At 43.4% G+C, this 18,917-nt stretch overlaps 1 protein-coding gene across 1 annotated transcript in view; it reads left to right on the top strand.

Annotated features, from left to right (window-relative positions):
• The window catches only part of ADAMTS17 (ADAM metallopeptidase with thrombospondin type 1 motif 17), a 157,300-nt gene extending 138,763 nt beyond the window's left edge, over positions 1–18,537 (top strand). Inside the window, exons 23-25 of the mRNA XM_053955030.1 lie at positions 11,937–12,114; positions 14,267–14,815; positions 16,790–18,537. Of these exons, the coding sequence (XP_053811005.1) occupies positions 11,937–12,114; positions 14,267–14,418 (330 nt within the window). The 3' untranslated portion in view covers positions 14,419–14,815; positions 16,790–18,537. The remainder of the gene's footprint in view (positions 1–11,936; positions 12,115–14,266; positions 14,816–16,789) is intronic.
• The last annotated feature ends 380 nt before the right edge of the window (positions 18,538–18,917 follow it).

Genomic DNA, 18,917 nt, shown 5'->3' with positions numbered 1-18,917 from the left:
TATCTGTGATTGCTTTTTTATTTTTTTAGGAATTACAATTATGCATATACTTTGTCATAGATACATGAATTTACTGGTGTCAGTGCTAGAGAATGCAGGAAGAATCTGCCACATACAGTCTGTATTTATGCTGAGCCAGGAATTTATGTCACAAGATATTTACAGTATTGAACATTATTTTATTCATAACCTGGCACTCAGAGTCCATGCAAGTTGGCCAAAACAAACAGTCTCCATGTGTTAACAGGTGAAATAACTTTATTTATTTATTTATTTATTTATTTATTTATGGAACACTAAAACATTTTGGCATGCAAACAGACGCAGGTTCTCTTAATAGGGAGGAATATGAAATAATTGTATATTCACCAATTATATGGATTGAAAGTTCAGTGTTGTGTGAGCAGTTCCAATCTGATAAAGATGTTGGCTCACTGCTGGGAGAGCTGCAATGGTACATGGGTCACAGTAAAAGTGTTGTTTGATGGGTTTAATGTCTGTATGTGAGCAGGGCAGGATCAGTGCAAAATCACTTATTATTTGTGATTCTTAACTCAGGGTCAGGATCATCCCTGTGCAGGAGGGCACAAAAGCTTGTGTGCTGCATATGTGGCCTGCTTTTGTCTGCAGGGAGCTTGTGCCAGTGCTCTGCTTCCCAGGAATTTCACCCTCTGTGAGTCCAGCAGGATGTTCTTGGACTTAGATTTGGTTTGTAATGAGCATTTAAAATTCTAGACATATTGGTTAATTCTGACCGGACACTTAGGTCACACAATTAGATTCTTATTCTCTGAGTAGAGAGGTAGAGATTGCTAGAAAAGGGTAGGTACAATTCTTAGAAGAAAATGTGTTGTTCCAGAAACCCAGATACCTGAAATGTTTAAAGTGGAATTCAATTCTTCACAAATCCTTAGTGAAGGATTTTCATCATGAGGATCCAGAAGCTTTAATACAGGGTTTGGACTTAGGAGGGAAGCCTTTACAGCTATCAACAACTCTGACTTAAAACAGTTCCTCCTTTAAGGAGAAGCACAAAGTCTGTAGCCATTAGCTTATAGTGAACTCTTTAAAATTCATCATCCTTCCAAGACAAAATTCCACTGTAAAACATTTTTTCCCAGCCCTGTAAAAGTCACTGTGAGAGAGCTTTGCTGACTAAGATGGAAACTTTTTCTGCTAATACAAATTGATCTCAGAACAAGCAACAACTTTGTGCAATTAATGTGTTGTGCATTTGTTGCTTATTGTTGAGAACCATCAGGGAAGCACGATTTAACTAACAGTGGTAATTATCACAGATTAAAATAATGGGCCTTGATGCTTTATGTGCAAACAGCTTGCCTGGTGACTTGGCCATGATCCTTAATTTCCCAAACCAAGATCCTCTTTGAAGATGCTGGGAAATGGTGTAAGAGAGAGAGAAAACCTCATTTTAAAAGTCAAGTCCAGATACAACTTGTAAATAGAGCAGGCTGTTCTGGTGGTATGACAGAATGTTAGTTTTGTGTTGGTAGTGGCAGTGTTTGTGGAATACACAGACTCTGTGCATGAGATGGATCAGCTCCCTAAGGAGCTCCCAGCAGCAGTAAAACCTCCGCACCTACCCCAGACAAATTGTGATTTTAGGTTCTCAGCTCTCATGTAAAAGAGGTGAATGCTGGAGATGAGGCCATGCTGATCTGAGACCTGCACCCACCAGCCAAAGCTCATCCACTGGCCTTAGCAACAGCTCTGTAGCCATTACCCATGCCTGAAAGAAGAAGGATTCTTATCCCATTTTCTGTCAGGTTGATTTGCAGCTGGTCCTTGCTGTGTCCTGTAGCTTTTATAAAGCATTTGAAGCTAATTGTCATGTTTGTATATTCTTAATATATTTGCAGCATGTTTCAAGTGTTGCACAAGAAACTGATATATCCAGTCCACTTTGCAAACACACAAGGCCAGGTTTGTAAAGTTACTTTAAATGGCTCTGAGTTTGCCTTTGTTAGCCCAGTGCTTGCGATTAACAGACTGGACTGGAATTCTAAAGACAGAGACTTGTTCTGCTACTAGACCTCTGTTACCACTGCTACTAAACTTGCAGCTTCTCTACACTGCTGCCATTTCTCTTCTAAACCCATTATCTTAAAGGGATATAAGTATTATTTTTAGCATTTAACTCAGCATGAGTGATACAAGTTTCATAACTAAACTGTTCCTGGGCCCAGAGTCTTCAAACCTAATAGAAACGTGATTTGCACAATGCAAGACCCACTGAAGATGTTAACCTGAAATAATTATTTCATTTTTGTCTGGATTTTTCAGAATTGCAGTTCATTATATCATCCTTTTTTGTACATGATGCAATATACAAAAGGGAGTCCAAGCCATCTCCCATTCAGTCGTTTCTTCCAAGAGGAAATTCCACATCCAGTTTGCATTCAGTTAAAGAAACAAACATCTCATACAGTCGTTCTGCTTTGAAATTGTTCCTCCTTGTTTGAAATCCGAGCTGTTAAATGTTCTAGCACTGGAAGCATTTTTACATTTTTGTTGTAGTTGTGCTGGTCAGAGGAACAAACACAGGGTGCTCAGTTTCCCAACACTTGCCTCAGACTCCCAGACTGCTGAAAATGTGCCTCTTGATGCTTTAGCAAGACAGTAGTCCATTCTTTCATGGTGAATTATATTTTTGCTGACAAACTTTACATCGAGGATTACATTCCTGCAAGAACAGAATGTGTCTTTATGTGTGTGGCTCTCTGGGGAGCTGAGCAGGACACACAGCCCAGCTCCACACCATTCCCTGCCCCAGGCTGTGCTGGAAGGAGCAGATGCAGGACTTGGACCTAGTATTGGAGTCCCTGGAAATGTGTCCCAGGTGATGCGGGGAGCTGGAGGTGTTGGCGAGTTGTGGTGGTGGCACAGATCTTGTGCTTGAAGGTGAGCAGCAGGAGCTGCTTTGTAGCCACCCAAGGCTGTCCCCTGTCCTCAGAAGGCAGGAAAAGATGGCCCAGGGGAGTCCTTATTGATCTCCACAGCCACCTCAAAGCAGGTTGTGTTGAGGTGAGGGTCAGGCTCTTCTCCCAGACAACCAGAGATAGCACAAGGGAGGTTCAAGTTGGGTATTAGAAAAATGTTCATCACTCAAAGAGTGGTTAAGCACTGGAACAGGGTCTCCAGGGAAGTGTGGAGTCACCATCCCTGGGAAGTGCTCAAAAACCAAGCAGATGTGGCCCACAGTGCTGGGGTTTAGTGGGCAAGGTGGTGTTTGGTCAAAGGTTGGACTTGACCTTGAAGGTTTTTCCCAACCTCAGTAATTCTTTAATTTTGTACAGGCCAAGGCTACATTTTTTTGAGTTCTTTTCCTCCAGTTGTCCCTTGGACTCTTCCAAGGTGAAATTTGGGAGGCAAGGTTATATAGCAGGAGCAATTCTCCATAAGATTTTTATGGATTTTTCTTTATTTCCAGTTTTACTTTGTTGTTTCTCTATTTCACGTGCCTCAAATTCTGTCCTGACTAAAGTTCTGTATTTGGAGCCAATAGCACAGAATGGTTCAGGGCTCCCAGTTTCATTTTCTTGATTATTCTCCATTTCACTGTTGTTGTATCAAGAAAGGTGGAATTACAAGCCAGACACACAAGCTCCATCATTAGCTCTGACTTTCACAAGGGACATTTTCAGCTCTGTGGGTGGAAGTTTAAATATAAAACTTCTGTCCCTGAGGCAACAATTTAGCTCATTAACCTATTATATTACCTAGCCCAATGAAAAGATTTTTAGAAGAAGAAAGACACATAGAGGCCTTGTAGCATGTTGGCTTTGCCATGTTTTTTTCTTTGCAGTTACAGTAGGTGCTCTGTAAATACTAAGGCCTGTATTAATCTCAGATAACCCAGTGTAAATCCAGGGTAACTGTCTTTCATTCTTCCCTACAACCCACTGGCCACAGGCCAAGGATCTCACTCAGCACACTGGGTCAGATATCAGTCTCTCTTACATGAGGGTAAGCCCAGATTAATTCAGGCACTTGAGTTAATGCAGGTTTATGCCAATGCCATGCACAGCAGGATCTGACCTGGTGGGCTGTGCAGAATCTTTGGGTCTTGGGTAGGAACCATCACAGATTCGTGCTCTCAGGAGAAAGCAAATCTGTGACACATCAAGCTGGGCTTCAGTTAGCAGAGAAAGTAGAGGAAAAATCTATTTCTACCACTTCACATCTTGTATAACCACCTGGCACAACTTTCACTGGATTCAGAGAGCTTGAACACTCCAGAAACTGGAAGGATCAGCTTGGCAAAGTGTAATGTTAAACAACATTCTTATTGCCAAATAGTGTCAATAGTGATAAAGCACATCTGAAAAATCACCCATAGCCACCTGCCCTCCCTGGGAATCAAGAGTTGCCAATTCCTTTACAGAACTTGCTGAGCCTGTGAAATGCTGGAGATGGATTCTCATCCCAGGAGGACATTAACAGTAGGGAGAGGAAAAAAGAATCTAATTTCCTGTAAGAAAAATACTGGCTTTGTGCCAGACATTGAGGTGCTTCACACTGAAGATCAGCAGTCATTCATCACAGTGGGTGGTAACAAGGATTTGTAATTGCAAATTAATTGTTTTGGCAGGATTACAGGAGGTTTTATTCTCTGAGAGATAAACCTCCAGCCTTGCAGTACACCAAAAACATGTTGGGTTTGGGGGCTTTTTTCCCAAAAATACAATCTCCCAGTGCCAGGAAGGCATATTTTCCAAGCTCCAAATGATTGGGAACATCAACAAAATCCTCTATGTGCCTCACTTTTAATGATTAATTCATATTACATAATAAGAAGAGTAAATCAACGACAGCTGTGGTTTGAGAGGTGTGTTCAAAGTTGTTATAAATATAGAAGCAAAACTGCCCTTTGTTCTAACATTCATTACAAATTCATGGCTTGACCTGACATCTGTTTATGATAAGCAATGGACAACTTGGTTATTCTTCATAAAGGTCAGAAGTAAGTTCATCTGCTTCTACCTTGGAGAAAATAACTTTTCTTGTTGGATTGAGAGAAAACTGTGCAGGAGGGGTGGTAGCTTGAAACTGCAGTGGCACATCAGAGCTGACAGACCCTTCCCTGCCAGTGAACAACTTTGTGATTTATGGCTGCTCATGTCCTTCAGCAGCAGTGGAAAGTTGTCCACAGGCCTTGCTGATGCACATCAGTTGTTCTCCAGAAGGTGATGGAGCTGGGTGGGACAGAAGAGGATCCAACAAGCTTTAGCAGTTAAATTCCCTGCTTCTGTGGTCCTAGACATGGCCAGAGCATCTGCCCTAGACCTAAGTCCTGCCCCATGGACTGCTCTGAGTTGTGGTTGCCTGTGGTTTTTGGCTCTGGCACATGATCACTGATGTGCAAACCAGAGCCTTTCTTGCCAACAGCTAAATCTCAAAACACTCCTCCCTGCAGGAGATGAGATCAAATGGCCCAAAACTGGATTTATCAGCCAGGGACAGTCTTGAATTTGAACAGGACATCAGTAAGATGAATCTCACCCTTCTGCTCTTTGATCGTCTGTCCCCACATCTGTGGAATCTCTTTAGCTGTGGGCAGAGGTGGACATGGCACTAAATGGCACTAAAACAAGGTCAAGCCTGTGCTTAGGGCTTGGGCTAAGAGCCAGCCCCAGTGGATGCAGCTCTAGTTGGGAACTGGGCATGGAAAGGGAGGAGATGCTGACTGCACTGCTGGCCATGTCCTTCCCCTGGGCACTGCAGAAACCAAGTCCTGTTTGTGCCTTTCAAACTGCTCCTTGTTTGCACAACAGATTGCACAGCTCATCTCCGCTGGAGTTTCTGGGAACATCCCTGGTACAAATTATTGTGAAGATTTTGTAGCAAAGGAGAATGTGCTGCAGAAAGATCAGATTGATCTGAGCACTGAGAAAGATCAGTATTTTGTTTGAAGTGGAGCACGTTCTGCCACAGTGTTTTTATCTCATATTCCAATACAGCCTCCAGTGATCCTATTAACTGGAAGAGTAATTTCTCTTTTTTGATATTTTATTTAAAAGCCTGGTCCATTAAGTGCATTTTTTTGATGCACCACTTTGGTCTTCCACCAAGCCCGGTGGATTGGAAATGAAAGTTGTGATTTTTTTTTTACTCTTGTTTTTTAAAGTGAAAAATGAGAAAGAGTGAAGGACAAGCCTGTTCAAGTAGTGGCATTCATTTTCTCTGAGTTACTGTGAGATGTTACAGTGTCCAGGATCATGTTTTTGAAAATATGGGGAGTGGTAATTCACCATTTAAACTCTGTAGTACCGGTCTGAAGAGGATTTTCCCCTTGGATACCTACAGCACACAGTATGTACTGCTAGCAGGGACTGCTGTAATTTTCTCAGTCTTTTCAATAACCTTTTGAGATTTATAATGACTACCAAGGCATCAAGGTGACAATCTCACAGAACATCTTTAAGGAGCAATGAGTACCAGTCTGACTGTGCAAAGAGATGAAACAGTGTTAGCCAGCATCACACATGCCAGAGCTGGGAAGCTCCATGTCTAGAAAATGCTCAGGCAGGACTGAATGAGAGATAAGCAGCCTCTTGCTGAGATTAAAAAATCCCAAAGGAGTCCTTAGTTTAATTACTTTCTTTTAATAAATTGTGTTGTGGGAGCATTGATCATTAACTGTTGAATAACTAATAGTAACTAATAATGCATTCAGTGGGGCTTCAGTTCCCAGGATGTCCTCTCAGGTTGGGAATAGAGCTCATGTGAGCCCAGAGAGCCTGGCTTAGCAGGAGCAGCTCATAGTTCTGTAGGAACAGGGGGGATTCTCCAGCATCCAGCCTGACCTGAGTTCTGTAATCCCATAGCTGTCCATTACTACTGAGGCTATTTTAAATTACCTTAGTTATGCCTTTTGCATTAGATGTTTTTCACCATCAGGTCCTTGGGGCTGTTGTGGTGGAATAAACTCTGGATATTTCCATTTTCTGCCACAGGTCCAACCATGGCACAAGTGCAGTAGGTGACCTGCTAGAATATGGTCCCCAGTGGGCAGCACTGTATCACCTCACAGCACTACTTGAGCCTGTTGTTGAAATCCAGTTTGAAACCTTGTGAGAAGTAAATTCTGCCTGATTGGAATATTGGATTAAATGGCATTTTCTCATCAGCATCCACCTGGGCTCCACTGCACAAGTACTTTAGGGGCACTGTCACTACCCAGAATATTCATGTGTTCAGCCTTTAATCTCTGAACTCTCTGTACACAATGGAACTTTTCAGAATAGCAAAGCCAAGCTTAATTATGCAGTGAGACATGCTGGATGTGCTGGTCAGGTCTTGTTCCTTGGGGTCCTGCAGTTTGAAAGTACAGCTGTAGGCAGTTTGCAAAAATTGCTTCTCTTTTCCTGCTAAGATACTGTCACATCAGCCACGAGCATTTGCTGCCATAATTTATTGTTTCTTCCCATACTGAGTCAGAAGGGTATGCATTTTTTTCTTCTTGGCTAAATTAAACAAATCAGTCATTTCACAAAAGTTTCCAAATGAAAGATTGTTGTAAGCAAGACCAGATATGTTCTTTTACAGATCTGGGGTTCAAAAAGAAGGAAAAAAAAAAAAAGAAAGCAAAGAAAAGAACAAGGAAGCTTGAAAAACAGCTTACAGTTTGCTTTGGGCTAATTAGATCTTATCAGTGAAAAGACAGATATTTCTTTCTTTAGCATGATGCCATGGTGAAAGTTGACCTGGCGTTTATGAAAGCGTATTGCACGCTGCTTTTCAGCTAGAACTATGGGGTTTAAATTAGTGATCCTCATAAAAAGCCTGATGTGAAGGTGTGTGGAGCACTGGCTTTCAGAGCACACATGTGTGTGCTATTAAGGTCCCGGGAAGGGAGCAATTACAGGACCTTTGTCATTCATCTCAGATGCTGTGTTAGAATGTTTTTAATAGGAACTTCTCTTGCTTTCTTTCTGACTTTCATAGAGGCAAGAAATAAGACCCCCGAGGGGAAAAACACTCTACCCTAACGCCTTGAATACTTGAACTCTGAAGTCAGTAAAGCATGACTCTATCTCTCAATATTGGAGCTTTAGCCATGGTGTTATCCTTGGCTTCAGCAACTTCCAGCAAACTGGGGACAAACCAGTATCTTTAAACATGAGATGACTGCAGTCTGATGAATAAAGAGAAAACCCCATCTTGCCTGCAGCTTAGTTATGACAGTCATCTAGAACTGGATCTCCCTCTGACAGAACAGCCCTCTCCATACTGGAGTGTGCTGAGGATTGGCTGGAGGGATGCTGTGACCTGCTTCTGCTGGGAAAAGTCTCTTACAAAAAAAAATATTTACATCTATCCCTTGGAGGTTAGAAAAGTGACATTTCTGAAGGTGTCCTGGGGTCTGAAATCTATTCCAGCCTCCCAGGAGCCCCCAGCAATGATCCATTATCCCATTCAGTCCTGAACCTGTGTCTGTGCTGGTAAATCTGTACATTTTCTGCCCCCATTAAGCCTCAGCAGAGGGATTCTTTGGACTCTGCTGTGCTGCCCACAACAGCAGCCCTGCCCTGGTTTAAGTCATTCTCATTCCCCACTCTTTCTCTGGCTATCTTTTGTAGACCAGGAGCTGATGAAGGCCCTGACAGATCTCAGCGCTTTTTGTAAATTCGTTCTGTTTTAATACCTAATACTCTCCTGAGGCATTTGCTTTCAAAGCAATTAGACATCTGTCAGCACCTTTGCTAGATTTCAAGCTTTCATATCAGTATCCTAAGGTGGAAATAGCATTCCAGTTGAAAAATCATAGCTTGCTCCTAAGGTTAGAGTTTTTCAGTGAGTAAATCTTCTTTAAGCTGTTGAATGCAGCTGCTGCCTTGACAATTTGTGAGTTTATTTCCTTCTGGATATCCCCACTGGCTTGCATGTTACTGCCAAAGAATGTGAATGCAGGCATTTTTGTCTTGCTTTTGCCTTCCTAAGCAGTGTTTGAACTGGGAATTACAGGGACTCTCATTAGATGCACTTTTTGTAGCTGTTCATTAACCACCTCAATTTTACAGTGCTGAGCATCCCTTTGATCTTTGCATGGGGGTGGATTTCCAGTTTACAGTGCTTGTGTTGTCAGTTTAGGGCATTATGGTTAAATTCTGTGCATTTTGCACGTGCATTTTAGTGATGGTGACACCACTGGCAGTGCTTGGTGGAAGGAAAAATCCACTTCTTTGTATGGTACCAGCATCTCTGCTCAACCCCTTGTCCTGGCCCCAGCTTCCCAGGGGAGGCACATTGCTGGAGAGTCTTCTCTGGTGAATCCAGCCCTGAAAATTGTTCTGTGGATATGGTTCCTTGCTCCACAAACATTTGGGAACAGAGAGTCCATAGCAGTGCATTTAGCTGTCCAGAGAAGGAGAGAAGGTATTTATGGGAATTTGCTGTGCAGTTGGAGTTTGATTTTTATGCCTCTTTTAATGATGTCCTCTTCTCATAGTGGAGCATGAGTAACAATTCCCCCTTTGTATGTATTTTGTATCTATTCCTATTTCCTATTGAAATTCCTAGGAAAGAGACTATCCAAGTACTGAGTTTAAAATTTTGTCTTAAAATAAGCCAGATGTCCAACCTTCCTTTAGCTGCCAAGCCCTGAAGAGTTCAAGAAAGATGTTAAAATCTGTCTTTCTGGCTGTGAAAAACTAATTGCATAGCATAGGTGATGATCCCGGTCTCCCAGGAGAAGGAATAAAACTGCTTCGGGCAAAAGCTCTGCTGTTATTTGTCTGAGGATTGGAGTTGGCAGTGTCTGTGGAAAAATGTTTCACTGCTTGCCCTCCTTGCTGGTTAACAGATGCAGAGACAGGAACACAGATAAAGGTAGGTGAGTGTTTCTGTGTTGGTACCTGAAAATCTAATGAGAAAAATGCTGGTTTGGTCCTTTTTTCCCCTTCTTTCTCCCCATGTCCCCCCTGTTAAGAGCACAGGGAGTGCTTAAAAGCCAGAGACAGAGGTTTCAGGCTCACTGTTACAATCATGAAGGAAGCCCATGGCCTGAGTTATTTAATGCCTGTGTGATAACAGCGATTCTGTTTGCAAAATGGATGTACAATTCCCCTCCCAAAGCAAAGAGTTTGGGGAGGATTAAGTTTTGTAAAGCACTGTGAAGACTAAAAGTGCCACTGAAATCCTGAGGATTAAAGGTTGCATTTGACTGGTGAAGTGGAAGGGCCTAATAGTTGCATTTATCAGGAAGAAAATAGTTCACTTTGAATCCAGTGGCCATGCCTGAGTGGCTTCCAGGCTGGTGGAAGTCACTGAGGGCACTCAGTGCTGGGAAAGAGCTGAGGGACACACAAAACTAATGTAGTGCCCAGATCTCACTGCATAAATTCAGATTGTGAAGGGGATTTAAATCAGGGACTTTAATTCCTGACTTTTGGAATAGCTCGCTGTAGGGCAGGGCAAGGGTTCATTCAGCATAATCCTAAATACTATAACCATTGCTGAGGTATTATTTGACAGTGACCAATTTTTTATGTAAATTCAACACCTGAAAAATCTAAGTGTAAAAATAGCTGTTATAAACTGGTGTGTTGAACCTAAATCGAAATAAGAAGATTGTAAAGGAAAAAAACCCAAACTGCAAGGGTTTCTTGTGATATTTCCAGACCAAAATGACCACAGCTTTGCTGTACTCATCCCCCTTGGATGTAGAGGTGGAGGCCTGTGTGCATCCACATGTTCTGCCCTTGGATCTGGGTCTCACAAGCATCCCCACTGCACACACAGGATTTGTACCTGGATTTCGGTCCAGCCTCAGTGATGCCTATCTTCTGAATCTCTCCAGTGTTTGGTATCTCTATTTTGAGAATTACCTCTCTGTGGTGATGGTGGTTTTCAGGGAGAAAGCTCCAATGCCCTGACTTTGGTGAGAAACAGCAGAGGACAGAAAATATGACCTTTTTTTACATCATTCTGTTGATACCTCCTGGGCTTTCCCTCACCTCCTCCTCTCCCCCATCGTTTGCTTGTGTGTGGTTTTAGCACAAACAGGAATCTTACCCAAGTCTTGCAAGCCATTGTTTCTTTATGTTAAATACAAGGCTCTTTTATTGACTCCAGCTGCTGCACCTCCCTGTGCTCACTGTGTTTGCTTTATTAAAATTGAACAGCGTGCAAGTAGGACATTGTAAATCACAAGTGACGGGGCCAGAGGAAGAGGGAGGGAGAGGGAGGGACTCTGACTGGATGACAACAAAGAGAGCATATGAACAGGCTGGGCCTCCTGGCTAATAGCAGCCAAAACTCATGAGTACAATTTGCAATTGCTCCCAGGAGGACAGGCAAGTTCCAGACAGTTAGCAGGGATAGATGGGAGTGAATACTGGAATACCTGATGTGTTCTCTCCAGAACAGAGCTCAGAGGTCTGGGCACGCAGGAGCTGCCAGCCTCTGCTGTAATCCTGGGGTTTATCTGATGTCAGTGCCTGGCTGTGGTCATCCTGTCTGTGGAGGAAGCCTTGTTAGACCATCCAAGTCCTGGAGAAGGCTTTTAAATCAAGAACCACCGGGTCCCTCACAGAGAGGGAGGTGGAAGCTGCTGGTCCATAATTAAGCATTACACATTTTTCAGCTTTGCCTCTTCATGACTGGTGGGGGGAATTGCATTTTTGCCTTCTTGAGCCCCATGGGCCTCCACAGAGGACAGTCAGAGTAGGTGAACTCAGGGCAGAAAGACAACAGGTTCCTTCCCTGTGCCAGGTGAGTTCCTCTGCTCACAGCACTCCCTGAAGGTGCAAAACCATCTCGGACACCACAGCAGCCACACGGAGTGTCCCTGGCTGCCACGGTGACCCAGCTGCGAGCCCTCAGCAGCACAGCGGCTGCACCCTGTGCTCTGGCAGTGACTTCTGCTGTGCTGTGGCACGGGAGCTCTGTGCTCAGTGTGCTCTCTCCTGCAGTGCTCCTCGACGTGCGGCAAGGGGCTGCAGTCGCGCGTGGTGCAGTGCATGCACAAAGTGACCGGGCGCCACGGCAGCGAGTGCCCGGCGCTGGCCAAGCCCGCGGCCTACAGGCAGTGCCACCAGGAGGTCTGCAACGACAGGATCAACGTCAACACCATCACCTCGCCCAGGCTCGGTGAGTCAGGGGCCCAGGGGGAAGGTGCCAGCTGCCCAGGGGGCTGCAGTGATTGTCCAGGGCTGGAAATCGGGAGAGGCTCAGCCAGACTCCAGCCTGAAGGTCTGGTGTGGGTAGGTCCTGTCTGAGCCCTGCCTCAGGCTGTGCCCAGGTGGAGTGCTTGGCATGGCAGGGGATGGAGCTGAGAGAGCAGCAGGAGCACACAAATGGTGGGTGATTGATTGGATTGATTGATTGATTGATTGATCAATCACAGGTGAGGGAGCAGGCAGGTGCATCTTTGTCCATCACAAACCCTTCCACATGCTGCCTGTGCTGCAGTGAGTGTGAAGTAGGATCATTTATTCATTGTGTCCCAAGAAAATACATGACCCTGACAGGTGGTTTGATGGATTGATTTGCCCAGAGGGGCAAGAGAACATCCAGCCTCTTCCTGACCCTGTGGTTTTCTGTCACTGTCCTCCTCCTCCTCACCCTCCCTGCATTCCTTGTGTCCCTGGCTGGGATGGGAATATGGTGATAACCATCTGAAACACCTAACACTGTACTTAAGACATGCCACTAGTTAAGAATGCCTCTATTAATACAAATTTGTGGGGATCTCATGATTTTCCACATTGGTTTATAAGGGCATAAAAATATAAATATACTAAATATATATTTTTCTGAACTTCAGCCCTGTGTGTTCCACCACAGTTCCAAGAACCAAGTTGGTTTCTTTACATTTCACACATCATCACCAGTAAGATGAAACTAAATTAAGGCATCAGCTACACTGACCCAGCTTCATGGGTGCCTCCTGTCCCCTTTTGGTAGAAGAGGCTGGGTTGTAAACAAGAAGAGGTTACCAGAAAGTGCAGCCTCCTCTGTCACATCTGAGCTTAAAAGTGATGTTACAGGCTAAGAAACCTCTAACACACATGAAAACACAGAGCTGTTAAATAATAGAGAACCATTTTCTAATGGTGGTGTCCAGTATTAAATAACATTTAAACTTGGACAGGACTTGAAGCTTCTGGACTGAACTTTGTTCCCCAAAAGTTTACCAGATGTTTTTTAAGAGAAAATGGGGACTTTCATTCTTGCAAATGCACTCATGCTGAGGGGTTTCTATCCTCTTTTGGTGTGAGAGTACTTCCCAGATATTTTAGCACTAAGAGCATAGTGGAAGGAAAACATTTGAGAAGTAAGCCCTTGATACACTGATGAGACAAAAAATCCATCCTAATTCACGTTTTAGGACAAAACAATAAAATGCTCATGTGTTTAGAAGACTGAGGAGGCTCAAGTCTCTGCTGAAAATAATCTGCAAGTAATTTGGGATGCTTTTGTTTCTAAACCAGGCTTGGAATCACCAGGGCCAGAAACAATGATATTTGATATTAGTGGAAAGACATATCATTGAGTGTTTTGCTCTTTTTGCTTATAAACAATTCTAATTGGATTATCTTTAAACAGAACTTTCTGTTTTCTGCAATGGAAGCAAAAAAAGAAAATAAGAAAAAAAATCCAGTAGTCTACAGACCCCATGCTGCCTTGTCCCTACTTCAGAATGGTTTCTTGTCTTGGATAACATTTCCAAAAATATCTGAGTGTGGAGTTCACCTCACCTGGCTTTTAAGTCTGTGTCCAGTGTCTCTCATTGATGACACATTCAGAGGGATTTATCCTGTCCCTTCTTTCCTGTCTTCCTTCACAAACTATAAGGGACCTTGGGCCTCTGAAATATGAGTCCTGGCCTTGTTTGTGGCTCAGTTTCTATTATGTGAACTCTCCCATCTCAGATTCATAAGGTCTGTCTTGGGTGTTCTTGCCAGGTGTGTGATTTATTCATCTCCATCCCGTTGACTGCGGTGTGGAGTTCATGGCCTTAAATCTGGGCTGCATCTTTGGATGTTTTGTTCATCCAGGACTGTTTGCCTCTGAGACAAAACAGGTGCAACAGGAGGAGGTTTGCACTCCCCATTCATGTCCAGGGAAGGAAGGAAGCACTTCCAAGAGCCCAATATTTTGGCAGAGAGAACCTCACCTGCTCTCCAGTGCCGGCAGCGAGCGTGGCCCTCCCTCCCCTCAGGTGCAGGGCTTTTGGTCACACCTGCAGTGCTGTTCCCTGGCTAATCTGGCAGTTTCTCCTTTCTTGTCTCCTCCCAAGCTGCCCTCACCTACAAGTGCACGGGGGACCAGTGGACAGTGTACTGCAGGGTGATCCGTGAGAAGAACCTGTGCCAGGACATGCGGTGGTACCAGCGCTGCTGCCAGACGTGCAGAGACTTTTATGCAAACAAGATGCAGCAGAAGAGTTAATGAACCTGTGCCACTCCTTAGAGTCTTCCAGCTGTTTGTATGTAAATCACAGACTAGTAGGTCTGAGTACGGGAACTTCATGAGTTGCTACAGCGTGGTGGATCCCAAAGCACACCTAATGAGACTTGAAACTAATCCTACAGACTGGATACCAAAGTCATCTGCTCATCCACCTTAAAAAAAACACACAGAAAAGGTCATCTCAAGGAGCCAATCATTTCTGAATATTTTGACATCCTCACATTTTTTGTTAAGGCTTTTTTAATATATTAAATCACCAGCCACTGGATGGCTTGCTACCATTAAAGAAAAGGACAAGAGTTGCAAAGTGATTACATTGGATAAGGTTATGGGTACCTCCATGGAGGAAGGCCTCTGGCAAAATAATTCAGCAAAGGTAGAGACATTACTTAATCTTTTAATCTTGGCTTTTATCTGTTGTTTTCAATTGCCAGCAGTTATCCCACCGCAGAGTGGGCTTGGAGGGACATGCATAAATGAAAGGCTTAGTTAAAGAGAGGATTTTCTGTAAAAGCTTGTGAAAACTGATAGCAGAGGATGGACATCTCTGAATTTCCTACAGAAAACTCAGTATAATTATATACAACATTCCAAGTCATATTTTTAGAGCCACTAATAGAGGGTGCTTTTCCTTCTAATTTTAAAAAACAATCCTCTCTATCTTTCCCCAGAATTAATAGAGTTTCTTTTATGAAACCTAATTTTTCTCTGAGCTTAATGAAATGGAAGCTTATTAACAGCCGTAGATAGTTACTTTTAAACAAGAACCATTTACATGAGATGGGAGAAGCCAGAAATCATTTCGTCCAGTAGAGCTCACTGAGGGATTGCTTGGCCTAAGCTCTCTCCAGTTTTTAGAAGTCAATCAGATAATGAGACTGTTGGTTCTTATAAGAGGACTGTGAAACTGAATAGGGTTGGAACAGAAACTGAATTTGGAAGAATCTTTATGAAAAGGATATAGTGGGGAGCAGAACAGGTGTTTTCTGTCTCTGGGCTCTTTTACATAGCTGAGGTTACATAGCTTTTGGAGTAACCAGAAGTAGCCAGGGGTGCAAGACATTCAAAGTGTAACCTGGAGCTTGTGGGAAGCCAAGGGCTCAGACTTCCATTGCTGTCTTTGAATGCTCCCTGTGTCACTTCTGTGGTGCTGTCAGGTTTGGTGCTGTCAGAGCACTTGCAGGTGCTGCACACACAATACTCTCTGCCATGTCTCTGCACTTTAAACCAGACTCCTCTCTGTGATGTGAGACTTGAAACAGGAGCTCTGCCCAGAGCAGGGCTTGTCCCCTCCCTTGTCACACGCATCAGTGTCTCCCTGTCACATCTTGCTCCAACAAGCCTCATTCCCTTGCCAGGGCCCAAGGCCATGGGTGAGTTTCAGCCCCCTCCTCGTGACAGGAACAGAGCCCTCTGGATAATTGCAGCTTTGTGCTCGCTCTAGAGCTGCTGGGACTGTTTGGCTCCTTGGAGCTGAGCACAGAACCAAGCCCAGCTGCTCCCCCAGCCCCTGGGCCAGGCTGGCTTGCAGCTCCCACCTGGCCCCAGGTTGTCTTTGTTGCTGTTGTCTCTTTTTGTCAATGCAAGGAAGGATAAAGACTCTTAGTACCTAACATGTCTTTAAAACAATTTTTGCTTAGTACCATTCTTTCCATATCCAGGACCTCACTGGAATAACCTATTAGCATTTTATTAAGGGCTAAGTTTTTCAAACACAGGGAGAAAATGTTAATCAACAGACTAACCCTGTGTGGGCTTCACATTTACGTCTGTGCTTGTGAGTGTGCAAATGAGTGTGTGTGCACCAGGGCTGGCCTGAGGCACAAGGGCACATTTGCACACCTTTTTTCCTCAAGTGCCTGTCTCAAACAGATCTGCTTTCCAATGCCTCAGATGATTTTCTCTATCAGGGAAATGATTCCAGCTTGGTTTTTTGTTATACTGGATTTTTTTTTTTTTTGGCAATTTATAATCAGGATTAGACCTCCTTTTTCTGTTATTCCCACCCTGTTGCCCAGCACAGAGATTGTGTAAGTACTTAACAAGTATTCAAGGGAAAACTGCTGGCAGGGGTGTCAGGGAAGATTTAGACAATACCAGGTGATACTCAATTAGGCAAATTAACAGGTAGAAGAACTGCAAATGAGAAAGTTCCAAGAGATCAGACAGAGCCCAGAGGACCTGGTTTATTTGGTTTATTCACAGTGGTGTTTCCCCCTTAGCCTGTAGTGACACTGGGACTGTCCTTGCTGCCCCCACAGCCACCTCTGAGTCCCCTGACACCCCTCACTCCGTTTGGAATTTGCTTGTTTTCTTCTCATGGGTAACATTTTCTCTGTTACCTTGGCAGAACTGTGTGAATTATCATTGCTGGGAATCAAAGGTGCTTCTCCACAGCAGGAACATTTTCCTTCTGGTGCTGATCTGTGACCCTCTCTAGGCTAAAGGTAGGACATAGGAGAGGAAGGATTTTAGGTTTTGTGTTTTTCAGTAACAATTCACTACTGGCCACTGGCCAGAACAGGGTGCTGGGCTGGTTAGACCTCTGGCCTGACCCAGCCTGCTGGGTCCTGGACCCAAAGGACACTTTAGGTCCAAGTTCTGGGTCCTACCTAAGGAAACAGGAATTTACAAGGATTTTTTTTCAACTGTATGAGCACTCAGAAAAAAACACCTCACTTGCTCTCACAGATTAGCATGCATCAACCTTGTATTTTTTATAATCAAACCTCCTCAACATTTTTAAGAACTGATGGCACAACACAGCTCAATTTTATTCAATTCTCTTACTTCACATGGTGACAACCATCCCATCACGTAACAGCCAGAAAAATAATAACCAAAAAAAATCTAATTCTGTCCAATATTCCTGCACTTCTGGTTTTTATCACTTTATAGGAGCTTTACAATGAAGTCACAGCTATGCTCTGCCCTCAGTTCCCACATTCTGGTGAAAAGAAAAGCTGTTTGTTTCAGTGTATCTACGACAATACTTTTCTTAGTTGTTCATAAAAGATTGATGCTCTTTTGATTACAGTGGTGGTATTTCCATATTGTAAACAATACTCTGTACTGTTACTAAAGTACTGTACATTTCTAGTTGCACAATTGTGTTATTGAGTGTAGATTCTCACTATCTCATGTATGGTGCTATTTTTTGTCGGTGGAAAAGAATCTTAGCAGTCAATTATTGCTTGATATTTTATTATAATACAAGGATATATTCTCCATGGCAATAATATCATTTAAGTTTTCTCATTACAGAGTGAAATGTATATATTTTTCCATTAGCTAATTTGCATATGTACTGTATCCATGGTAATTTTCTTCTTGGTGCTGGTTATAAATAGAAAAAGATAAAAAACAGTCTAACTGAATGGAACCAGTTGTAAATGAAAGCCAAAAAAAAAAAAGTCATTCCATTTTGAGCAAATTGAATATGTTGAATAATAAATTTTATTTTTTTTCCATAACAACTTTAAGGTTTCTGAACTTGAAACAAAAATACAAAGCAAACCCAAAGCATGGAAATTAAGAGAAAGGAGTGAAGCTGTAAGTGGTACATTATGCATCTATGTAATACTGGACTGAGACTGCGATTTGGTTAAATCCAAGCCAACTGTTTAATTGCTGTGGTCGGTGTAAAAGGTCATTTGGCAGTAAAATTCTGTCACCTCAGAGTTCTCAGTGTGCTAACAAACCAAGAAATGATGGGTCTTGTCCTGGTCAGGTCACAAAATAAAGCACAGGGATGTTTACACCTGAATAATACCTTGCCAGGTCTGTGGTCAGTGACACAACAGTAGAAAATTCCTGTCTGGGAAGAGCATGCCAGGCTGTGTTTGGGATATTTCTGTGTGTGCCTGGGCAGGCTGTGGGGAGGGGGAGCTTCTCCTTGGGGAGAGGGACGTTCTGAGAGTGCTTTTGGAGAAGGTTCTTGCTGTGCCTGAGCTGGGAGGGAGCAGCAGCTCCACAGGCACCCCTTGACAATGAACAGTGCTGAGCATGTGGAAATTTATATTGGAGCAAAACGATCCCATCCATTGGGAAGGTATCTGCATAACCTAGCTGCACTCTCCCCTGGTGTGAAATAAACAGAATTACTTCAGTGCCACGTGTTTTGGATGTCTTTGTTGTAGGCATTAGACAGAATCTTTTGTACTGTTAGCTTCCCCAGCACAATGAAGGTTGTTTCTGCAGTCAGGTACACCTGTAGGATCCTCTCCCAGCCTGTCTTACAAAGATGCCATCATCTGTGTCCTACTCCAGCTGAATTCTTGCTAAAAGGGCACTTGGAGGTAGGAGCAGCATCTTTCTAAAGCAGCCTTAAAAACCCAGGAATATGGTGGAGTGGTAGACTTGGCAGTGCTGGGTTGGTTGATGATCTTAAAGGTCTTTTCCCACCCAAATGATTCTCTGATTTTATAACAAACCGAAGCAGAGTTGGTGTGAGAGCCCTCCTCCCACAATGATTTCCA

Source organism: Vidua chalybeata, chromosome 13 (genome assembly GCF_026979565.1).
Source record: "Vidua chalybeata isolate OUT-0048 chromosome 13, bVidCha1 merged haplotype, whole genome shotgun sequence".
NCBI classification, from domain to species: domain Eukaryota; kingdom Metazoa; phylum Chordata; class Aves; order Passeriformes; family Viduidae; genus Vidua; species Vidua chalybeata.
Note: the sequence above shows the minus strand (reverse complement) of the source record. Positions and strands in the feature narration are given on the sequence as shown.